The sequence below is a fragment of the Microtus ochrogaster genome, chromosome 22 (genome assembly GCF_000317375.1).
Source record: "Microtus ochrogaster isolate Prairie Vole_2 chromosome 22, MicOch1.0, whole genome shotgun sequence".
NCBI lineage: Eukaryota > Metazoa > Chordata > Mammalia > Rodentia > Cricetidae > Microtus > Microtus ochrogaster.
Window position 1 is genome coordinate 11946077 of NC_022023.1, and position 25519 is coordinate 11971595.

At 48.3% G+C, this 25519-nt stretch overlaps 1 protein-coding gene across 3 annotated transcripts in view; it reads right to left on the reverse strand.

Moving 5' to 3' along the window:
• The window catches only part of Homer2 (homer scaffold protein 2), a 92941-nt gene that overhangs the window by 24498 nt on the left and 42924 nt on the right, over positions 1–25519 (reverse strand). For all 3 annotated transcript variants that reach the window (XM_005357670.3, XM_005357669.3, XM_026784348.1), the window contains exons 2-3: positions 16324–16480; positions 3737–3868 (exon numbers count right to left, since the gene is read on the reverse strand). In XM_005357670.3, the coding sequence (XP_005357727.2) occupies positions 3737–3868; positions 16324–16480 (289 nt within the window). The remainder of the gene's footprint in view (positions 1–3736; positions 3869–16323; positions 16481–25519) is intronic.

Sequence of the window (25519 nt, forward strand, 5' to 3'; positions counted from 1 at the left end):
GAGAGAGAGAGAGAGAGAGAGAGAGAGAGAGAGAGAGAGAGAGAGAGAGAGAATATATGAATGCTGGGCTTGGTGTGAGCTTGAAACCTCAAAACCCACCCCCAGTGACAGACTCCGTCCAATAAGACCACGCCTCCTAATCCTTCTCCAATAGTGCTACTCTCTGATGACTAGGCAATCAAACAGAGGAGCCTATGGGGGGGGGGGGGCATTCTTACTCAAGTAACCACATGGTGTGAGCAACAGACTGCCCTCACTTTACGTAATAACCCTATTCTCTTCTGTTACTTGCAGCCAAAAGTACTCTAAAACACATTAGAAGAACAGCCCCCAGGTAGAAAACTGGCCTTTAAATCAGTCGACTGGGAGACAGGAGGCTGGGTAACACTCTTATGATTATACTCAATTAATAAAGAGAATGCTGGGGGATATGTGGGTTATAGATTATTTTTATTTAAAATCTGCATCACATTTTTGTATTGCGTGCACACATATACCATGACAAGCATGTGGAGGTTGGAGGACTGCTTGCAGGAGCTGTTTCTCTCCTATCACCATGTGCCCAGGGGTTGAGTTCAGGTCATTAGACTTGATGGCAGATGCTCGTAGCAACCGAGACAACTCATTGGGCCTCTGCCTTAGTTTAGTTTTTGTTGATGAGCTTAAAATACTCCGGGGGGGGCACTTATGGGAGAAAAGGTTTATTTTGACTCACAGTCTCATGTTATATCCTATCACAGCGGGGAAGCCAGCACCAGGAGCTTGAATAACTGGTTCTATCCACAGCCAATCGCAGAGAGAAATGAATGCATGCCCGTTTGCTCGCTTGTGCTCAGCCCAGTTTCCCCACTCTCACGCTGTGTAGGATCCCTGCCTAGGGAATGGCGCTGCCCACAGTGGACGGGGTCTTCCCACATCAATGAACTTATTAAGACAATCACTACAGACACACCCACAAGTCAGTCCAACACAGATGATCCCTCATGGAGACCCCCTCGGCTGATTCTCCATTGTGTCGAGTTGACAGTTAAGGTAATCACCACACCCAGATTAAAATATTAAAGCTGAAGGCAGTTATCACATAGGTGTGTGGGTTGAGAAGCATTCATTCGCCATAGAGCAGGGCAGACTCTATTCTGGGCCATTCGCCCTACTGAAAGAACACGTTTCCTCTGTCTGCAGTGAATGAGAAGGAAGCAAAGCCAGAATGGTGGGCACGTGAGGTCAGATGCCAGAGAGACTAAAATGCTAACGATTTTTCTCCCTGGTCCACCTCCTTTGTCTCTTTCCGTAACTTCTTTCTAGCAGAGAAGGCATACTCCGTCCCAACAGTCCTCAGCAGGCTGAAGTATCATGACTTCTCCAGGGGACACACGGATCCTAATTCCATTTCGGGAATATACAGCTTTTATTATTTTTGGAAAGCCTGTCTATAGAGCAGAAAGTTTCCGCCTGGTACTTCCTGGGCTGTGGCTGCTGAGCGCACTTTCTAAATGAAAGCTAAGAACAAGGTATCTATTTTCTTTCTGGGGGTTGGAGAGAGAAGTTCACAGAAAGCCTTCCTAAGTGAAAATGTCCACACTGGTGTTTCATTGTCCAGCCCACAACGTCTGATTACTGATCCCCCTGCAGGTCTGTGGGCGGCTGCGCAGAGAAGGCAGGAATACTGAGTCACAGCTGCCCTCCCGCACACAAGCCTCAGGAACCCCTCAGGCCCAGGTTCCCTCTGGGCGAGCTAATTGCCGCTTGTCACGGCTGCTAGCCCCTATTCGTGGCAATTTATCAGTGTGTGGTTAATCGCTGCCTTCAAAGAGAAAGGAAACGCTGATTTGAAATATGTTGGACAAAGGACGCATTTGAGAGCTTGCTTCAGAAATCTCTGTGATGATGGCAGGCCACAGTCAGAGCAGAGATGAGACTGCTGCCAGAGCCCCGGGTGACTCAGGAGGACGGGACACTCCTCCTTAATAACAAGACTTGTTCTTTGGGAAGAACGGGAAGTAGCATGGATCAAGGTCTTTTCGGTTCTCCAGGGAAGGAAGAACTGAACTTTCACACCTTGTCCTACTTCTGTTTGGAGCGTTCCTTTTGATTTTTTCTCGCTGATGTTTCCTTTCCCCTTCATCTGTCCTCACTACCTTGTTTCCTCTACGGACTGAAAGAGATTGGACCAGGAAGCTAGGAGTGCTTCTTTCAGACTCCTCCTGGGCTCCAGGACAGAAGCAGAAGCGGGTGCTAAGATGGGCCCAGACATGACTAGATGCTAACCCAGCAGCCCGAGGCCTGCAGACACGAAGGTGTAGGAGTGAGTGCTGGGCATGATAAAGGGCCTCCCCGGCATCTCCCCTCTCTAGCAGGCAGCTCTGTGGGATGGAAACCACACAAAGCCCTGCTCCACTTCAGAGAGAGGCCCTGGCCACTCATTCTGGGGCACCATAGCTGATTCTGCTCCCCTCCCCCACTGCAGAAGACACTGTTACTATCCGTTCCTCATCATCCCAGAGTCTTGGCCTCCCCTCATCTGTCTGACAAAGTTCTGCCAGTTTTTAAAAATTCGTAAAAATGCTCCATCTCTTACTCAAATCGTCATCAGCTCTACCCTGGACTGAATCCAACGCGCTTCCAGGAAAGGAAAAAAAGAAAAAGAATATCTGGAATGCAAATCTGATCACTTTACTTTTGGGGCTAAAATCCTTCAAAGGTCACAGGATAAAATCTAGAAACCCCAGTATGTTCTGCAAGACCATCCAACAGCAGTTTCTACGAGTCAAATCAGAGAAGACATGGCCGGTGTCTGCAGCTTCCCTCTGTAGGGCACATCTCGGTGCCAGGGCTGGAGCTGCTTCCTGCCCTTGGAATGACAATGGGACGCCCCTGGGAGCAGCCGTGGGACACCCTACTGAGCCAAGCACACTAGGAAGGTGGCCTGGAGTCAGATCTGCGCTGGACCCTGGGCAATGGTCAAGGTCAAGGTGTAGGGGAGGGGAAGAAAAAGAGCTGGATAATTTTGTCACAACTGGTGACAAGGAGACTTGGGATTAGCAATGTTACCGGGCTCAAGTGTAACCAGAACCTAAAAGCAATCGTATTCCGCGTGCCTGCCCCTTAGAGGGCCCCACTCTTTCTTTAGAAGATAATCTTTCAAGCCATACAGCCTCAGGGCCCTGTGGGTGCTCAGGTACAGCCTCCTTAGGATCCAGTTTATCCAGAGATAAACCGGCCACGTGCCAGAGGAGAAAGTGCCACACATCCTATCCAAGACACATGCCAGCTCTCCACAGTCACCCTGACCTCTGACCCCACAGATCGTCCAGTTATTAAGGATGCAGCCATGAGCATCACGGTGCACAGAGAACAGCTTGCTCTTGGAGCTGCAGGTCACACTGGGCCCTTTCTCCAGCGTGACCTTCACGAGAGATCACACTTCCGAGATCACACATGGCCATGCTTCTGCCAGCCCCACTCCTCATGCCTTCATCCATCATGCTGCTGCAAACCTCGGGAGTCTACGGAGACTGCAGCTTCAGAATGGCCGGAGGCCCCTCAGGCCCCTGGAATGCTTTCCCAAACAGAGCAGTGTAGTAGGAGCTGTGGGCCTCTTCCCACAGCCCGGCTGGCTCCCGCACGGCTAGCTTTACACCAGAAATAACAACACACAAATTGTATTCAAGGAGTCTGAAGCTGTTTGAGAGAGGGGCCCCCTCGTCCACGGTGCCGCATGCTGGAAGGCACTTACCTTAGTGAGCTGCTGCTCTGAGGAGAACCCCAGACCGAACACTGTGTTGGCTCTGCTGTCTGCCCACTGCCCGAACTTCTGTGAGGTTTTGGTGAACGTCATGTTCGGGGTGATGGTGCTGTTTATGATCACCTACAGGAGACAGCCCAGAGAGGAAGGGCATTAGCTGTGGATGGACCCTTTTCTCCCGACAAAGGCCATGGCTATGGGATGCTTCCTCTGTCCTGCTGGATTTGCTCCTGGGCTGTTCTTACCAGGGCAGACACAACACCACGACAAAGGGCAACTCCAGATGCTTCGCAATAGAAGCCTAAGATAGACCTTTCATAAAACCAATAGGAAAACATCTCACCTGAAAACTGTTTCCAAAACTGTTGTTTTATTGCCTCACAGATGCCAAGTATCAAAGTTCCCTTAAAGGCTGGCCATGTGTGGCCCTCCCCCACACCCCACCTCCCTTTTGAATTCCCAGGCACTCTAAAAGCCAGCCGAACCAGTGAATACTTCCACTAGCCTTTGCTTCCCAAGGGGAAGGAGAAGATTCCCATCTGGAGCATAGGTAGGGGGTTAATCAATAGTAGACTAGCCATACTGGTGTGAGCGGGGAGACTGTAAGGGATGGCTCAGGGGCCTGGAGCTGGCTGTTGCCACCCCTTGGCCTCAAATGAAGAAAGTGGAGGGTCCATGCGGTCTCTGTGTTTTCTAGCTTTGTATTTCTGGTTACCAATAGGGCTACCATGAAGTTACTGTCCAAAGTTCTGAAGCAATCAATGAATGCAGTGCTCACTAGATGGCCCCTGGGTTGGTCACATCCATATCCTTAGGGGTTCTCTGGATGCCAGTAGACAGAGGCTGCCCTGAGCGTAGCCCACGGCTCTCAGGCTTTCTCGGAGTTTGCCATGCTGCAATAGCTCTTCAAAACCAAACAGTTTCTAAGTTATTTCATCTAATCTTATCTTTAAATAAGGGGAAACTGAGGCTCAACAAAGTCAAGTGGCTTGTTCAAGGTCACAAACCAGCAAGGGGTTAGAAGGACTCGGTTAACTGATTTCAAGGGCAAGACCTATTCATCCTGCTTGGGGATCAGCTCAGCTTCTTTGACCTATGAACTTAGCAACTTTGGGGCGCTCCCAGCCATTCTTTTCACAGATTGCTCCTGTGCCATCTTTTTTCTCCTTGCCTCTCTCCACAGCTCCAGCTATACCTGCGCTAGACCTTATGAGTGTGTTAGGCCTGTTTTATGTTGACCGATTGCCACTGCCCTTCTCTCTTGGTTCTCTGTGGTTTAATTGAGACATTTTTTAAAAGATTTACTTCTTATTTTTAACTATGTATATGTGTTGGGAAAGACGGAATGCCTGCGAGCAGAGGTGCCTGTGGAAGTTAAAGTGCTAGGTGCCCTGAAGCTGGAGAAAGAATAATAGGCTGCCGTAACATGGGTGCTGGGCTTTGAAAACGGGTCCCAAGGAAGAACACTATGTGTTTGTCACCACTAAGCCATTTCTCCAGGCCCCGATCTGAGCATTTTTAATTGATCTGTTTTCTTGGCAGTTGATATAGTATATCTGCTGTAAAATCTACCCACTCAGTACCTTGTAGGGATGGGGGCGAGGGAGGAACAAAGAGAATGGAGGAGTTTTAATTGGTTAGCTAGTTTTGCTTGGTAGCTCTGACTAGCCTTGAACTCACCATCCGCCTTCTACAGCCTCCCCAGTTCTGAGATTCACCACCTCATTCCTGCCTCCACTGAGTTATTTTTAAAATCTAGCATATTCAATATTTGAAAAAAATAGATTCCAAAACCAGGCATGGTAGAGTACACCTTTAATTCCAGCAATTGGGAGGTAGAGGCAAAAAGATCTGAGAATTTGAGGTTCCCTGATTTACAAACCGAGTTCCAGGTCAGTTAGGGTCCACTTCGTGAGATCTTGTCTTAATCAAAACCAATCCATCAATATTCTAAATCTCCGAGGATAGTCTACCCTTTGCCCGTTTTGTTCATTTCCTCTCTGTTTCCTCAATAAGTTGATGTATTTATTTCAAAATCCTTGATGAAAACACTAACAGCTGGACCATCTCTGAATCTTTCATTATCTGGGCTTCCCCTCCTGACTCGAGGCATATGGTCCCAGATTTCTGCAGGTCTAGTCTTTTTTGTTTTTAAATCTCATGCTGAATGCAAAGACTCCATAGAATGTGACCATCTGCCAGAGCACGTTCCCCTTCCTCTTGGCTGGATGAATTAGGCAGACAGGAAATCCCTTCATCACCGGGCCGGACTGGGTCAGGTTGGGTGTCAGCTCCTATGGGACTCAGTCTAACTTTGGTTCACTCCTGGACTTAGGACAGGCTCTTTAAGACAGGCTCTTTAAGGAGTTCAACAGAGAGATCTTTTTTTTTTAATATTTATTTATTTATTATGTATACAATATTCTTTCTGTGTGTATGCCTGATGGCCAGAAGAGGGCACCAGACCCCATTACAGATGGTTGTGAGCCACCATGTGGTTGCTGGGAATTGAACTCAGGACCTTTGGAAGAACAGGCAATGCTCTTAACCTCTGAGCCATCTCTCCAGCCCCATCAGCTTTTATAGCTTGTTAATTCCACAGACCTTCCCAACTAGGCCACCCTCCTATACTGGCTTCAGACCTTCTACATAGCTGAGCATGGCCTTGAACTCCTGATGCCCTGCCTCTACCTACCAAGTGCTGGGATTATACACGTGTCCCACTACCCAGCTAGCAAACTGTGAAGGCGCCATGTGCTTGGGGTTACTCAAGTCTGCCCTCTGCCATTTAAGCAATGTGACCGTCGAGATCTCCACTGGTCTCTCTACCCGTAGAAGCATTTCTGCAGGGCCCAGCTCTGCGTACAGCCTTGAGCTGCCCCAGTCCTTAAATGTCCAGGTGACAGGGTGTGACAGAGCCCATTATCCCTGCATCTGTTCTCTGCTCTCTCTGAGGCCTTCATGGTTTTGTGTATTTTACACTGTACACTGTAACTTAAGAAAATGTCTTGGGTGGGGGAGAGGGGAGCCGACCATTTTGAAGTTCCTCAGTCTCGGTTTCATCTCTTTGGCCACTGCTAAGTGCTGATTCCCTCCCTCAGCAGGATGTCTGCCAGGGCCCAGCCCCAGCTGTCAGCCTGTATCCAGAATTGGCAAATGTCTATAGGAGGAAATCCGCCCATTTTGGCTGAGCGGGCCCATCTCTCTGGAATTTTGGTCTTTCTAGCCCTCAATGTTCTATAGATCTTTGATGCACTCAGATCACATTTGTGGGGACAGGGACGTAGCACAATGCTTGCTTCATGTGTTCATGTCCCCAGTACTGCCCCCCAAAGTCATATTTCTTCCACTTGTTATCAGAGAGAACCCCGCCCCCTGAGAAGCTACATAATTCACCTAGAAGCTAAGTGCTGAATCAGGACAAACTCAGACACATTTCACTATGTACTGGGACATTATTCTGCCATGTTTAAGGGAAGCATGCAATCTCTCATAAGGTTGTTGCTCATGGCCTACTGAGCCAAACCAGGCTCAGGCAATGCCAGTCTAGTTTGTTGGACAGGGTTTAAGCCCAGCTACTCTCCAAGTCCAGGAACGCCCTGAATTCATTCAAAGCAGGAATTCCAAGAGTACTCGCCACCTGCTCATCTCCCTCCTCTTCCATCTGTAGCACGTCATGGAAAACAGAACAAGGAGCTGTTGAACTGCAGCTCATAACCACAGACCCCTCCTGTATCCTTCCCACCTGTCTCCGTGGGTCCTGTGTCTCCATCTCTAACTCCAGGACATCCTCATACCCATACAATTATACTGTGCACTTCCCTGGTAACAAAAGGGTTGTTCGTCCTTGCGATACAAAATGCTGACCTTGCAGAACTCGTGAGGATTTTGCAGAGGGAGCTGCAAGCATCCTCCTCGTTCCTCATTAAAAGGTCTGTAGTTACCAGTCCCTGTCGTCAGCATGAAGGTGCCAGCGCCCTTATCTACGAGCTGGAGGAGAGCCAGGAGGGGGAAAGTGAATTGCTCACGCTGGCTCCCTATGGGCTTCAGATGCCTTAGCTGGTTCTGAACCGTTTACCCAAGGTTCTGAGACTTCCTAGATCTGGAAGGAAGGAAGGGGAGGAAAGAAAAGAAACGGTGGCAAGGAAGGCTACTAATCAGCACTACAGCGTCGCTTTCCTGTGCTTTAACTACCGAGGTGGTTAGTCTGAGCAGTGTCGCAGCCAGAGCAGTAGGTGAGACAGCTGGCTGGCTACCCTCCCAGAAAACCTAGAACATCCACCTCCGCAGGAGCAGCAAGAATGACACCCCTGCGAGCATGCTGTCAAAATATCCCCAGCCTTGGAATCTTCTTCCTTTTCTTGCCACTGACATGGGAACAGCCCCTGGCTGCACGGCCTTGTCCTTCAGACAGACTGGGTGGCAGCCGGTAGGGCCTGCTCCTTCTGCGCCTGCCCCTACCAGGCTCTGCCTGTCCCTCCCGGCTGACCGTGTTTGCACCTAGAAGGCTTTGTATTTCTCCTGGTGACTCTGAGCTTTGGCTCTTGCCCTTCTCAGGCATGGAGGAAGGAAGGAAAGAGCGTGAGCACAGACAGAAAGACCTTTAGAAAAACGACGTTTCTGTTTTTTGAAAAAGCACCTTGCTGTAGCCCAGGCTGGCCTTGAACTCGAGAGCCTCCTGACTTAGACTCCCAGATGTTGGATTATAGACATGTACCTCCAAACCCAGCTGAAAAGACTTTTTTTTTTTTAAAAAGAAATTATTTATGTACTTTATGTATATGAATATTCTGTCTTCATGCACACCAGAAGAAGGAATCTGATCTCATTACAGATTGTGAGCTACCATGTGGGTGCTGAGAATTGAACTCAGGACATCTAGAAGAGCAGTCAAGTACTCTTTAACCACTGGCCCATCTCTCCAAGCCCTCCAAAAGGCCTTTTAATCTGCTGTGGGTCACAATGGTGAGTGCCCTGTGTAGCTGGGTGGGCAGGAGGGACAGCCTGAGGTTCAGGACAAAGAGATGCAAACTTAAGGGACTGAGGGCAGTTTAGTTATGGGCAAGCGATAACGTGCTCCTGGGAGAACACAGAGCTAGGGAAGGTTGACAGACAGAACTTCCCAGCCCAGATTAGCAGTGTGGAAATATATAATCAGCACAGTCAAAGTAAGTCAGATACCATCAAGGGTTTGGGCAGGAGTATGGAGCAATGAGGCTGGGTTCTCAATATTTAACAACTCCACTTCTGAGCATGGGGAATGTACAGGAGTGCTCACGGGGCAGCGTGTGCAGAAGCAGCACCCCCCACCAGCAGGGTGGGCGTATCATGAACCGTAGCATGCCCATAGGAAATGCTGTCTAGCAGGAGAATCAACCACAGCCGCAGACATTGCCATTGGTCAGTCACGAAACACAGCATTTGTTCTTCTTTATAAGGATCTCATCAAGAACACATAAGGCATGTCTATTGTATAAAAGCCAGAACCAGATAAAATAAACAACATACTATTTACGTCAGGGGTCAACACACTATAATCTTCAGGCCAAATCCAATAAGCCGACTATGTTTTTAGAGTTTTACTGGGTTACAGTTGACCATTTACATATAGTCTATGACCATTTTCTTGCCACAAAGGAAAAGCAGAAAAGCTGCAAGGGATCATAAAAGAAATTACTCTCTGGCTTGTTGAAAAGCCTTCCAACCTCTGGCGCGCGCGCGCACACACACACACACACACACACACACACACACACACGGCAACAGGACAGGAAAATCTCTGTTGGGTGAATGGAGAGCGTGTGATTAGGGAGAAGCCCACACATGCTTCTGGAATACGGTCAGTTCCCAACTTAAAATATCTCTACTTAAGAGTCGTCGACTTTATCATGGTATGAAAGCAATTCATACTCATTAGAAATCATACTTCAAATTCTTATTTGTTGTATTTTTGCAGTGCTGGGTTTTAGAAACGCAGGCATTGGACGTGCAGGTAAGAGCTATACCAAAGCCACTAAGTTTTGATCTTTCCCAGCTGGTGATACCTAGCATGGTCCTCTGCTGGACAGCAGCGGTGTGCTACCATCAGCCCTGTGGTCACACGGTGAACATCAGCACTTCGCAGCAGCACCTGTGCAGCTCAGCTGGAGCAGTCAGTAGGCTGGTGTGTTCAATGAGTGTGAGTTGGGGCATTCAGTAGGCTGGTGTGTTTGATGCAGTGTGAACTGGGGCATTCAGTAGGGTTGGTGTGTTCAGTGCAGTATGAACTGGGGCATTCAGAAGGTTAGTGTGTTCAATGAGTGTGAGTTGGGGAATTCAGAAGGTTGGTGTGTTTAACACAGTGTGAACTGGGGCATTTGTAGGTTGGTGTGTTCAGTGCAGTGTGAACTGGGGCATTCAGAAGGTTAGTGTGTTCAATGAGTGTGAGTTGGGGAATTCAGAAGGTTGGTGTGTTTAACACAGTATAAATTGGGGCATTCAGAAGGTTGGTGTGTTTAACACAGTGTGAACTGGGGCATTTGTAGGTTTGTGTGTTCAGTGCTTTGCTGTGTTTCTTTCAATCTGCCATGAGCTTTTTGAGTTGTATACAGGGCCTTTGTGCTACGGGACCTATGTCAACTGAGTAGGAGATGCATGAGGGGCCACTTTAGTATTAATACATCAACGTTAACTGTTACTCAAGCCCGTAACAGAACTGTTAGGGAGGCTCGTCCTCAGGGAGAGAGGAGGATGTAGCCCGAGACACTGGCAAGTCACACTGAGGACTGTACTTGTAGAATCTAATCTTAGAGAAAAGGTAGGGCTCAAGGAGACTGTGGGGCAAGCAAGGAAGGGGTCACAGAAGTGGGAAGATCGCAGAGGAAGGGGACAAGAAGCCTGGGGCAGAGACCTGCCACCAAGACACAAGTGAGGAAGAGCAGGTGACAAACAAAAGACAAACAGAGATGGCGCTGGAGTGGGAGGAGAATGAGGACATGCTGACAGACAGGGAAGAGCTGGGCCTCCAGGGCACAAGGGAAGAGATGACTGAGGGAGAAGCCCACGCCCAGTGGGGAGAGGGTCTCCTCTGTAAGGCATCCCACGCACAGACTTTAAGGTGGGCTGCCGACTCCTCCAAACACCTCCCGAGTTCTCTCTGCCACTTCCACGTGGAACGGGGCCCTGATGAAAGATCCAGTCCCAGCAGGGCACTTGAATCAAGTGTTCTTAGGATGCCCCAAACACGGTGACAGGGTCTTGGAAGAAGGATAGCTGGGAAGATGAAGCTGGAGGCTGAAAGAACTTAGTTGAGAGTTGTTCTGCACACGAGTTCTACACACGAGAGGCTACACGGTACAGCAACCAGAAAGTGGCTGCCCGCTCCCAACGTGGATTAGCAAGATGCTTCCTTCCTGTGCTTTGTCTCCTTTGTGCCTCAGAGATGAAAGAAAAGAAATCTGACATTCATAGAAAACCTACTGTGTGGTCAGAATATTCCAGAAACTCACTCTCTTAACAAAGGGGCTCGACATTTTTTTCAAAAGAGTAAACTATAATGGTGGAGAGAAGATAGAACCTTTGTTTTTTGCTTTTTAATATTACACCTATGTGTGTGTGTGTGTGTGTGAGAGAGAGAGAGTGGGGGGAGGAAGTACATGCATGCTACTGTGCATTTATGGAGGTCAGAGGACAATTTTGGGAGTTGGCTCTTGCCTTCCATAGTGTGGGTCTCAGAGACCAAGCCCAGACTTCAAAGACTGGCAGCAAGCACCCTTACCTGCTGAGCCATCTTACTGGCTCCTGATTGTGTTTTCTGAAAGCAACTTTCCATTCCTAGAATACCCTAAGCGTTCTAGGGTTCCAGCTGCTTCTCTCCTTTGAACCACCACGGTCAGGCAGAACTTTTGGCACAGTGAGCACCGCTAATATCTGTAGAACAGACGGCCTCTCAGGTCTCTGCTAATGTAGATTTCCTGTGATCCCATAAATAGCCAGGCGCCAAGGGCAGGAGAGTCATCCAGAGTCCCCAGGAGAAGCACCTGCGCCAGGCAAGCCCTGCCTACAGGCGCAGGCAGCTTCTCATAAGGACAGCAGTGATGAACTTGGTCCACAAAGAGTTCCAAATCCACAGTGAAATTGAGGCTGCGATGGCTCAGTTAGCATGTGCTCTGGGGATGGAGCTTCATCATGGAGCCGGCCGTTCTGTGCACGCTTACCACAAATCGTGTGGGTACTGTGATAGCCACAGCTCACGGCAGTGCTCTAAGGAGCTGGGAATTAGGCTCAGTAACTCTGTGGCCCCCATCTGTCCAATAGTAGTTAACAGGCTTGCCCTTGGCAGTGGCTAGGCCCTTGCTCACTATCCTTCTGTACACACCCAGAGAGGGATAGCCAGACCTGACATCATCACAGCCACACCCCATCACAGCCACACCCCATCACAGCTACACCCCCATCACAGCTACACCCCATCACAGCTACACCCCATCACAGCTACACCCCATCACAGCTACACCCCCATCATGTCTATGGTGCTACCCACTGTAGCTTGGCTCTGAGACAAGTAAGCACCCCAAGTATATCTCTTCACAAGCTCACATGCAGGGAACAAGTATCCAAGAATCCCACACATAGACATGGGACCCACATCACCTCCCAGGGCTTGGGGAATGCTGAGGTAGAACACAGCAGGGCTCTCAGCAGGCCATGTCTTTAGGCCACACTGGAAGGGACACATGCCATACTGTGCCTGAACGGAAATGTCTTCACGGTTCAGGAAAGTGAAGAACAGGGTGGAACGGGATCGTCCTGCAGTAAGTAGCCCGGGTGCTCTCAGGTAGGGGAGGCCCTCTGGTCACCTCAGGGAAGAGGCGCTTGCCGTGCCTGGGACAGGATAACAGCAGCTCCGCTGCTGGTTCCAGCCCCTTCCTCCATGAGAGCCTGTGCTCTTCCAGCAGCTGAGTTCATGCAGCCACTGCATCTGGTGTGGCCTTAGCTCAAAATGAGTCCCTTTCTGTCCTAGCAACTTGTGACAAAAGTACATCTTCTCCATCCAATCGGGACGAGACAGGATGCTTTCCTAGTAAGCCATATCCCGTGCCCTGGGAGGCACAGCCGGCCTACACATGCCAAGCACGAGTTAGAGACCACAGGTTTGACATGTCCAGGCCAACAAAGAGAAGCAGGACCTAGGCCTGCCTTGGGTAATCAAGGTATGGCCCATGAGCTGAGACATGGTTCCCAGTTCAGATCAACATTTACAATCAAAGGCCCTAAATAAAACAGTCATTTTCATGTGTTGGAGAACGCAGCAACAGCGGAGTGATAAGACAGCCATAATTATTCCCCAGGGCATGAGTGCATCCCTGCCGGAGTCAGCCCACAGGAAGGTACCTGGGCCTTGCATGTATGATTTGTGGGATTTGTGGGATGTAAGGCCTAAGTGAACATGGAACCACAACACATGTTCACAAACCGGGAGAAACGAGCCCTTCTGGTTGCACAGAGATGTTGAGGGGAGACTACAGACCAGAGCCAAGAAGAAGTGGTGGCCTCAGGCCAGCACAGTGCAGAGCAATCAGCTCAGCATACTACATTATTGCAGCCACAGCAAGGAAGGCAAGAAATCTAGAGTATTCAGACAGAGCAGGAGCTGGGGATCGAGACATCCAGACTTCAGATTGGGCAGAGAAGGACACGGTGGGTAGTAATAGCTACTGTGGTCTGAGGCTCTGTCTCTACCTCCTACCTAATTGTGGAAGCTGGAAGCAGGTTCCCTTAGATGTTGTGGAGACAAGGGAGAGTCCATCTGGGCTGTGGTGGTGTTGGAACAACATCTAGTACTACTCAGACCAGACATGCCCCTGCCCCCAGCTCCTGGCTGCAAGGGTAGTGACTCAGGGACTAAGTCTAACTCATCCCCACACTCCCTAGCCTTCTGCTTCCTTTGCCAGGCGAGGCTCTGCCACGGTTCTCTGCACTGCAGTGGTAAAGCTGGAACCCTAGGTGGACTTCCAGAACACAAGGTAACAGGAGACACGGCCGGGAGGGAGCCTGAGACGCTCGGTCTCGGTCTCTGGATTTCAGTGGTGCTATCCGGTCTACGTTTCCAGTCCCGAGTGCCTCCCTAACTCAGTGGATATCCTGAGTTATCTCTACTCCACAATTACCACACCACTCACCTTCCCGCACCCATCTGACTCCTCCGAGCCACTTCAGCTGGCCTGGACTCCACCACGCTGCCGCAGTTTGCAGGAACCGCAGAGGCAGAATGATTCGGTGGCTGACAGTCTGACAAATTCCTAAAAAGCCTCGCTAATAACCAACACACTGTGCTGTAAGGATGCTGCTTTATCTAGAGCTAAGTCCAGTAAATCCTCGGATAACTCAGAGTGCAAACCCACCTGAGGATGGCAGCTGTACTGACAGAACCTACGGATGAAAGCGAGCAGGTCAGCCCGATTCTCCATCCCCATCAGAACACCCTGGAAAGAGCCCAAGCGGCTCCGGCTCAGAAGCACAGAGAAGAGGTAATTACAGCTGCAGCCCCGCTGTGCCTCCCAGAAGTGAAAATAAGCTAAAACTTTAAAAATCAAGGCATCTTTCAGATAGCAGTCCTTTGTTACAAACGAGGCGCTGTTACAAGTCCGCCATTGTCACAGTTCCTTGCTACTGGCTACCCCTTACCACGTCCCCGACGGTCTATCTCAGCTGCTTGGGTGGGAGAACTATTTCCTTAGTCTCATCGAAAGTTCATCAGACCGACTGCTGTTCTCTGAAATGACAAGGGCCACACAGTCCCTGCCTGGAAAATGTCAGGAAATGCTTCTCTGCTTGTCAGAGTGATCCTTGAGCCAACCCAGCAAATCAGGACCTGCTGGTGTGGGGACAGGACACCAGCACCGCTTGCCACGCCTCCTCAGAGTATACCTCACTACCTGGACCTGGACCTCAGCTATAAAAAGTGAGGACAGTTTGGGTCCTTTGCTGAGGGAGGAAGGGCTGTGGAAATTGGAAGAGAAAGAGAGGGCCAGGAGACCACTCAGCTTCAGCTCTAGGCATCACGGGGCTGAATAAAAGCCCAAAGGAGACACTGGGAGGAAAGCTGGGGCCTACAACAGACGTGGAAGCCCTGGCGGGTCTCACGTCTTAGCTGGGGGATCTTCTAAAGGAGGTGCTACTGCTCAGCTCTCAATTCTTTACCTCCTGTTGTCTAGGAAAGCTGACCTAGAGGCAGAATCCACAGGGGACCACGGGCAGTAGAACAGGAGCGGCCAGCTGCAGGGATGCTGCAGGGGCACTATGACAAGAGCTACGGGTTTCTTTGGTTTGGTTTTTTTGGTTTTTGTTGTTGCTGTTTTTTGTTTTGCTGTTTCTTTCTTTGTTTTGAGACAGGGTTTCTCTGTGTAGCCCTGGCTGTCCTGGAATCTGCTCTGTAGACCAGGCTGGCGGTGAACTCAGAGATTCTCCTGCCTCTGCCTCCTGAGTGCTGGGATTAAAGCCATGTGCCACCACTGCCTGGCAAAAGTTCACACACACACACACACAAAACAAAACAAAACAAAAAGACAAACTCTGGTTTTTATAGATACTAGAAAATAAAAATAGAGATTGGTGTAGACGGTAAAAAGGGGATTTTACCTTCAAACACACTGGATATCAGGTGACAGCATAGAAAAATAACTCACACAGTGGACACAGACTACAGACAGACAGACTACAATGCAGAGGTTTATTTAATTTCAAAGACACGGGAGTACTTTTGCTGGCATTCCTTCATTCTCTTTCCTCAAATAGTATGGCAAAAATACCGATAAGGAGCAAAAATAATGGAATACCAGGAACAAAAAGTATCGTAAGAAATACTAAGTCAAATATGATGGTACATGCCTGTCATGCCAGCATGCAGGAGACTGAGGCAGGAGGATTACCTCTAGCTCACATCTCGCCTGCAGTACATAACATCATTCTACTCTTAAAAAAAAAGAAAAGAAATACTCCCAAATTATTTAATGAAAACCAATTCCCATGCCTAATAATACCAGAACCAGATTAGAGGAAATACTCATTGATTACCACGGAGGAATAAACCAGCACCCTCACATGGGCTGCAGGAAAGAAGCTTAGGGAAAGTGTTCTGGCCGCATGCATGCACACAGGGCCATACAGGGTTAATAGCAAGACCTGTAATATTACCTATAGGAATCTACCCCAAGGAAACAGTCCAAAGGAAGCAATAGGTATATAATCAACAACTGAGGTTATTCACTACATGGGAATGCTTAGTATCTGCAACAGCAAGAAACTGAAGACATCGTAAAAGAAATTAAGATCACGATAGGCCCTCAATGTAATCACTGCACGGGCATTAAAATGTTAATTAGGAAGACAGTGGGGTAACGGGGAAATCTGTTTTTCACTCATTTGTATGATTTTAGGTAGAAAAGAAAGAGCAAGATGTGTGATTACACAGACATTATGGTAAGCTCTGGGATAAGACAGAGTGTTGGGAATACAGCCGTCCCCCCCATCTTTCAAAGGTACCATACTGCTCTGGACAAAACCAAGGGAGGATGTCAAGACGGTCTGGCGGGCAGTACCTTGGCTCCATCAACGCTGATGATCCGATAGCTGTTCCTGGTGACATCGTAGAAGTAGGACACAGTGACGGCCTGCTTGCTCGCGGGCACCCAGTTCTTCTTGGTGCTAGGATCAATCTGGAAGACATGCGCTCGCGTGGTGAAGATGGGCTGTTCTCTGAAACAGGACAGATGTGTGTGAGCCAATGGAACTTGACCTAATGTTTCAGTTATGATTTCTAGGCCACCCACCGTCTCAGACGACTTTAAATAGCTTGTCGGCAAAGATCCACCTGCCTGAGAACAATCAGAGCAGGGAGGAGGGAGAGCTACCCTGTGAGCAGGTTCTGTAGCCCACAAACCCGCACTCCACTTAGTGGCAACCTCGAGGCTGCCGGGCACCTGGCCTAATGAGCAACTGGTTTAAAATGAAAGTCTTCATTCAGAGTTTTTCATCCCTGTCAAGTGTCCTGTTTTGTTTTGTTTTGTTTTCTCTCTGACATCCTAGTGGCATTTGTAGGGGTGAGGGTTTCTAATTAATCTTAGAAACATTTTAACAAATTTATTTTGGGAGATTTTGCATTAATTTTAAGATTTTGTAAACCATTTGAAGCTTAATGTTTCATCTGAGTACTTCTCAAATTTGAGGGAGTGTTTTGAAGGGTCGAACTATTTTATATCCTTGGAAGAATTGTCAGTTTGCTTTTGCACCTAGGAAGGGCCTTACAGCTCAGAGGAGCCTTCACAGTTTGTGCAGACCTTCCATCTGGGTTTAAGGTGTTTTGCGTAGACCTTCCGTTAGGTTTACCCTTCACCTCTGGTCTGACACTGAACTGCTGTCTTTTTCTTCCTATATACCTGTGATCATTTCCTGAGACTGTTAAAGATATTAACACATTATCTATGTTTCTTTCTGTTTAGTAAAGAATTCAACCAGCATTACTAAGAAAGATTTTAAAGCTGGAATAGAATTTGCTACAGCCATACTTTGAGGGACTTTCCTAACAAAGCCACAGAAAAATGAAACATACTCATCACAAAATCAGCTTTTTGAAGAAAAGGTTTATAGACAAACTATCTCGAAAATTCTTTTAAGTGCTCAAAATAAGACAAAAACAGGGAGGGAGAACCAGCATGCAAAAATAAAGTGGAAAAAAAAAAGACTATTATAAGTATTGATTAAAGACACAAAATTAGATCTGAAGGCTTGATTCTGGTTTAGTCAAATTAATTTTTTAAAATCCCAACAGTGTTAACAAGATGATAAATATGACAGCAATGTCAGAAGTTCAGAGGACAAGGAAGTCTGAGTGTTGTGCTCTACATGGGGAGATGTGGAGGAGAGCCTCTGAGCCCTGCCCCACCCCCTCCACCAACAGCACCTGCAGAAGACTCATTATTACTGGAAACACAGCTCTCAAGGGCAAACTTTATTCTAGGAAAGCAATTTACTCTTCGAGCCTCATACGAGGGATGTCAGAGAATATCATGGCTATCGGCACAGGGCTAGAGCAACACAGAAACTCCTGGAAGAGCACAGTATGAATACAGCGCAACCAGAGCCGCTTCTAGAGCTGGTGTTCCTGAAGAGCAGCAGAGGCTGGCGTGCCTGCTCCTTTCTAGGCCCTGGGAGCAGAAAAGCGTGAGCGTGGGCCTTTCCTGCAAACACCCTCACGTTCACTCGCTTGGTTCCTCCCAAACCCACAGCCTTCCAGCGGCTGGGTGACAGCTGTGGGAACCAAAGGAAGATTCCGGCTGTACCGTTTCACATCTGCTGTCAAGAAGCCAAGCTGTGCGGAGCACACACTCATGGCTGTGATGCCGGGAAGACTGCCGTCTGGAGGGCCCAGCTGTGCCCCTCACAAGCAGGCAGTGTAGTTTCCTAATCATCGAAACACAACACGAGAGAGAAAACCACGTTCTCATGCAACAGTCTGCGTATGTGAGAGGAAGGAGGGATGAGCAGCTGTCGCTACGGAGAAGTTGGCACATTAACTCATACCAAATCTCTGCTGCACTCTCCTAGGGCACTAAGCTGTTGCCCCTTCCGGGGTCGGAGCCCAGGCGTTCGAGATTGCTGATCCTGCTCCCTCCCTGAGGAAGAGGGGCTGCAGCCGGGGATAAGCATGTAGCGTGTGGACACTAGTTTGCTAAGTCTTCGTGACAGTTGGAGCTGGAGAGATGGCTCTGTGGTTAAGAGCACTGACTGCTCTTCCAGAGGACTGGGGTTAATTCCCAGCAACCAAGTGATGGCTCACACCCATCTGTAATGAGATCTGGCGCCCTCTTCTGGCCTGCAGGCATACATGCAGGCAGAACTTCTAAATCAATACTTTTTTTTTTTTTTTTTTTTTTTTTTAAAGATAACCTTCATGATAGCAATAACCATTTTTACTAAAATTACTAGTTCCCAAGCTCCTGGCACCTGACTAATAAAGGACCTGAGCTCTCACCTATAACAAGGTAGCTGTTATGGAAAGTGCTTTCCTTATACACTATAAGGACTTGAAATACAATAGAGTACATGGTCCCCACAGCCAGCCTCTCTCCCCTAGAATGACAGAGTTGACGGCTGGTGGCTCATCTACTCCTGAAGGGTCTCCTACAACTTTGGGGGTCAACAGTGGGACCAAGAACCAATTCTGTGGATGCAAGGGATGGGAGGGGGGGCTGAAAGGAGGCGAGGGTGGGGGGCTCCTGATCAGAGGAGGAGGAAGGGGGAGAAGGTAGGCGGGGCAGCCTGCTGTGTTCCCTCAGTGGCTTTCTATCTGTACTCTGTGCCTTAAAGCCCGCAGCTGCAGCGGGGAAGTGCAGCCGTCAATCACAGCGAGATGTGGGGAGAAAGATTGGAAGGCGAGGTGAGATGGTAGAGCTTGTGACCCCATACAGCCTGGGTAGCCTGCTGTCTGCTTGGCATGACGTGGCACTCTGACCAAAGGCCCCGTCTCCAAATCTGCCCTCTGAGACCTGGACTCTGAAAGCCCTGAGTTGTCCTCAGAACCTCAACTAGAAATACAGAGGTGGGTCCATCTAGACATACCCATAGCCATGGTCACCACCATAGCCAGCCTTCCACAGGAAGAGGCCCAGGAGGGACACTGTTGGGACCTTCAACAGGCCCATTCTGAGAGGGTTCGCTGTACCAAGAAACTGCGGTTCTACTGAGGTCCTAGAGCTGCATTCCTTGGCCCCAAGGTCTCAGCAAATGCGGGTGGGGGTATATGTAGTGGGGGCTGGGGACAGACGGGACCTGGACCTTCACATCCAGTCGAACTGAAACTCTATACCCAGGAAGCCACCCACAGGACTGGGATTTCCACATGAATAACCCAATCTGAGGAGCTCTGAGCTATTCTGATATTCAAAAAGTCTAATGTTATTTCAAGAGGGGAAAAAAGAGGCCAGGATGAAAAGAACAGCCAGGCGTTGACATTTCCCAACTGCTTAGCATTCTGCATATGGGCTTTCTCATTTAGGATCACAATAGTCCTGTGGAGACAGTGAGGCACAGGTGGGGAGACAGACTCAGAATGGCCAGGAGACCTGCCTGGGTCACACAGTAAGCGGCAGACCTGGGAACTTTAGTGCCCTCTTAACCATGTCCTGTAAGAATAGTTGAAACAGTAGCAGTGGGCAGTAGACAGTCTGGTGTGGTTCCCAATGTAATGGCCTCCCCTCACAGGAAGGTGGGACGTCATTTGTTTCCGCCTTTGCTTGCTTCCTGGGGCCCAGGGATTTTAGGCAGGGTTTCTGTTAGTCCCCACGGTCCTCCAACTTGTGAACGATCCTCTTACCTCAAACTTCAGGTTGGAATTTTAGTCTGACTCTTTCTGTTAACCAACAGAATATAGCAAAGGTGGTAGGTTGTCACCTGTGTGACTAAGTTATAGAGGACTGTAATTTGTTTTCAACTAACTCGCCCTCGCTGGCTTTCCCGAATATTAGGAGCCCCACACTGTAAGACACCGAGAAGATTCCAGCCAGCAACCAGAGAACTGAGGCCCTTGGTCCAATATCCCCAGAGGACAGAATTCTGCCAACAACCATGTGAGCTCCAAACCAGATCTTTCAGCAATGAAGCCTTCCTGTGAGACTTCAGCCCATCCCTGATTACAGTCCCTGGCACAGGATGGCACCCAGCTAAGGACACCCAGATTTCTCCCCTACAGGAATTTGGTCTGTTTAAGCTGCTGCGTGTTCACTCAGCGAGATAGATAGCTAAGACACTGTCCCCTCACAGAAAGTTTACAGCACAGCACACGGATGGCAATGGCCTCACTGTATCCTCCCGACAGCCGGGAGTGGACACGGTTACCGCATAGAGAACTCAGGGTCACGCGCTGATGCCAAGCAACAAGAAGCGGAGAAATTCAGAGAAACAGACCCCAACTTTGACAGCTCATTTAGCCTCACCTGAGCAAGTTCAAGCGCTGTATCTAGGGCACGGCTGTCAGGTCCAATGTGTGCCCACATCAGAGTAAGCAAAGTCAACAGAATCGGGACTTCCCCACCCACCAGGCCACAGGCCCCTCCCAGCAGGGACCAGCAGAGTAGGGTGGGTCCCAGAAACCACCTTCAGCTCCAATTCCGTCCCCCTTTCTTTGGTGTGCGCTGCTCAGGGAGTATATCTGAAATACACTCCCATTCCTTGCCGTGGCTTTAAATAGAAGGCAGATGTTTCCGGGTGGCGAAGTGCTTCTTCAGGCAGACAATATAACCCACTGTTCCCTTGCACAGGCTTTTAAAAGCTGAATAAACACCAATTGCTGCTCATTGAGCACATTTTGGAACCTGACAGTAATTGTCCCTAAGAATAATTAGACGCTCTGTGCAACATATGCACGTTTGGAACACGAAACCGCTCAGCAGAGCCACCGCTTCGGCTCTGAGAGGTCTCTGGCTCCGCGCGAAGTGATTCTGCAAAAGAACGGCATGATTACTTTTTTTTTCTTTTGCAGAAAAGAAAGAAAAATGAGGTTTTAACTTGTCATAATCTTTCACTTGCTCAGTGCCAGGCTGTTTTCTGACATAAATCCATAAAGCCTCGTGATTCTTATTTTCCAACTTCTGTTTGATTTGCATTGCAAAAAACGATTCAAAAATTATTTCTGCAGCTATTTAAACATTTCAGAGTCTCATAAGGTTCCCTACTTAGTCTTGACTCTTGAGCTCCTCCAAATAAGCTTCCCTGTAGTACCTAGAGGAGAGTCTCCCCGGGCTCAATGGTAAGGTCCTACTAGCCAGTACCATGGACTTCTTTGCTCCATCCCTCACAGGGCCAGCTCCAAGCTCTGGGAATATTCACAGGCTCCAGGCCACCTGCCCTGCTCTGCCCTGTCACCTAACTGGCTTCTGCTGTTCTCGTGTGTGTGTTGCTTTGAAGGACAACCTCAGGTCATTCCTCTGGTACCTCCCACCTGGCACCTTTCACCTTTAATCTGACCTAACAGTCTCTCATTGGCTTGGAACTTTTCACCCCATAGGCCAGACTAGCTAGCCAGCAAGCCCTAGGGCTCCGCCTGTCTCTGCCTGCCTCCCATCACACCATTGCTGAGTTTAGGAGCATGCCGCCAAGCCTGTCTTTTTACATTGGTTCTGGGGAATCTCAACTCAGGCCCTTGTGCCAATGAGCAAGAGCGCCATCTCCCTGGACCTTCGGCTGTTTTCCTTTAGGTCTTCTGTTGTTTGGGAGCACTGGGAATCGCAGCCAGAGCCTCACACATGCTTGGCAAATGTTCCAATTAAACTACCCCAGCCCTCTTCCAGCAGCTCTGAAAGCTGTGCTTTCTACGTCCGCTCCAACACCCAGGGCCATCTCTGGACCCTCAGATCTGCTCTCTCTGCTGGCCAGAGAGTCAAGTCCTACTGTAGCATCTCATGAGGTCTGATGTGTAATTCATTTTCATTTTGTTTGCTTTGTTTTCATAGTGCCTAGGACCTTGTAAATGCTGGCCAGCCCTCCATTACCACGTTACACTCTCTCAGGATACAAGCAAGGACCAGAAGCATTGCTTACCTGGCCCCTGGCCAGCATTCCAGATGGCTAACAGGCCCCTTGCCTGTGAGGCCAAATACCCGGAGCACAGACAGAGAGATCCAAGAGGAGAAGGTGGGGATGCAGACAGAAAGTCTCACATATTCTCAAGCAGAAAATCTAATTTACAAGCACACTGGGGTTCTACTCTCATAGAAAACCCAAACAGTAAGGTTACCACTCTTGGCAGAAATGACTGTATACATCAATAGAAAACTTTTATAAGGTGGTGAGGATAAGATCACTGATTAAAAAATAATCCGATGTGTACAAACAACCAGACAGAAATGGTAATGAAATTTCAAAAATTCCACTCACAAATGCAATAAAAGGAGTACAGTGTCTTGGAACCTATTTAAGAAGTATGCAAAATCTGTATTAAAAATAAATATTTCCAGGGTGCATGGGAGAAAACACTCATAAATAGGACATACCCCATTCTTACATAAAAAAGTCAATATGAAGATGTCATTTCCCTCTAAATTAATATGTAAGTATATAGTGAAGATATTACAGGATTATTTTAGAACCAGACAAAGTCAATCATATAGCAAACTCATTTTGTGAACAAAGTTCAAAAATACAAAAAAAAATCTTAAAATGAAGAACAATGGGAGATATTTAGCTATATCAGATACCGAAATATATTATTACAAAGTTAACAGCAAACAAAAAGGGACGTGTCATCAAATATGCAGACGTTCATGGACGAGAACAAAATCTATAAATAGAAGCCCCGGGAACTGTGTGCAGGGCACAGGCGGTTCTGACCGTTTTCTGGGACAGAGTTGTTCCATACATCTTGTTCCAAGGACACACAACTACACAGGGAACCTGAACCGCTCAGGCCTGAACCCGAAGCCCACCTCCCTGCCCGGGCTGAGTTCCTTCCAGGGGACCACAGCTCCCTCACTGTGTTAAGGTCACACACAGCACCAGATGCTAATTGTCACACCCGATAAATCAGAGACCTCAGAGTAAAAGCATTTGCTATCAATCCTCCTCGTCCACGGACAGGGGATTTCCCCTTCAGGTCCCGGTTACAGAGAGTAGAAGAGGAGGGGGAGGGGGGGCACGGACGATGACAGGCTTGATTAATGATGCTACTCATTCCTTGGAGTGTCTGGCCACTTCTAAAGAGCATTTGGCACACCTTCTCCTGTTGTGATGTGGGTCTAATTAAGTTCCATAGGCCATGGTTTGCCCCGGGGAGGACATCTGATCCCTTCTCACACCTTTGGATGTGGATAGCCAGTAGTAGAGAAACAAGCAGGAAAGCAAGTGTTTCCATTGGTGGACGGGGAAACCTCCTCCCTCTGAGAATGTGAGGAGACCCTAGAGCTTGGTGGGGCGGGGGTGTGTGTGTGAGAAGGTGGAGAGAGAAGGGTGAGGCAAAGCTGCCCGGCCATTCCATGTCCAAATGGCCCCTCTCCACACCGGCACAGACAGCCCACCTCCCTACACACTCCCTTCCTCCTAGCCAGAGGTCAGCATCTCCGTCACTAGGACTGCAGGGCATTTACAGAAAGGGACATCAGAAGATGAAGGCAAGGGCAGGACACAGCCGGTCATGGATCCTGAACACCATGGTAAAGAAATAAGTCTTTATCTCAGGGCCAGCATCTGTTGACTGGGTACCACGAAAAATTTATATCAAAGCAATTTTCTCTTCCAAATGCGTTCCAAAAAATACATATGTAGGAAAAATGTTAAATGCATTTAGATTTCTGTTCCCATAATTATGCAATTACGCTTTTAAGAAACGGCATTCTTAACCAAATACTGCTAGAAAATAACATAGAAGCTACGTGATACGCACTTTATCTGTCACACGAGTTTCACATAGGTGTGTAACCTGCACTCATAGTCCACCTTAGGCGTGCATGGCCATTCTGTTCACTAGATGCTGTATCTTAGGATTACAGTAGACATATCATTTTATTCTGTAGAAAGCATACTGAATAGCTAAACCACTGTATTAAAATGAACTCACCCCAGGGCTGAGGATGAGACTGAATGGAAGGAGTGTGAAGTCCTGGGATCTGTCCCTAGCACTGAATATGACAGGCATGATTGACAGGCATGATTGACAGGCATGATCGGTGCACGCCTGTGATCACAGTATCTGGGCAAGGGAGGCAGGAGGATCAGAAATTCTAGGTCATCCTTTGGCTACACAGGGAATCTGAGGCCAACCAGGGCTACCTGTCTTAAAAAAAACAATCAGGGTGAGTAGAGAACGCTCGGAATACAAAAATCAGAATTTCACAGTTCACAAAACGTGAACCCCACAGCCAAGAATTGGAAAACATCCAAGTAATGATTTCTGGAAAAGCAGGTGGTGAATTGCCAGCCTCACGAGGATTAATGATCTCTGGGACACCCTAATTCGAGAGCGTGAAAAACGCTGCTGAAGGAACAGTTTGTGTTCCTCCTCTTGCTACAACACATCTGTGCACACAGATCTTCATATTAGACCACAGTGAGACGCAGTATAGCCGACTCTCTGCTACACAAGGCTGTGTGACTTGGCAACACGATTTCTAATCTTAACTAAAGAGGATTTTTTTTTTAAAGATGAGGAAATGATGTTCTCAGTTTTAAATGTTGAGGGATCTTACATTCACCTGCAATAAAAAAATAAATTAGATGTCTGACTAAGTACTGTGTCTTAATAAACTAGAATTTTCTTTGACGTTTCACCTGATACTGTTCAGAAGTATTTACATATACGTTTGATTAATCAGTAGCAATGGATTTATCTGTGAGATCATATCTTGCTGTCTCTCCCCCCCACACACACTTTACCTTGGAGTGTGTCAAGTTTTATGATCTGTTGCTCTCCTGTTAGTATACCAAGATGGGTCAGGCATAGTGACACTTGCCTGTAACCCCAGCACTGGCAGCAGAGCAAGACAAGCGCCTCCAGTTGGAGACCAGCCTTGTCTACACAGCAAGTTTCAAGCTAGCCAGAATCAGCTAGTAAGACTCTGCCCCGTGTGTGACACACTCTTAGATGTAAGTGTGAAAGCAGTGTATCATCTGGCTATGCGTGCACACACTCTTAGTTGTAAGTGTGAAGGCAGACAGCATACCTTGCTATATGGGCACACACTCTTAGATGTAAGTGTGAAAGCAGACAGTGTACCTTGCTGTGTGTGCACACACTCTTAGATGGAAGTG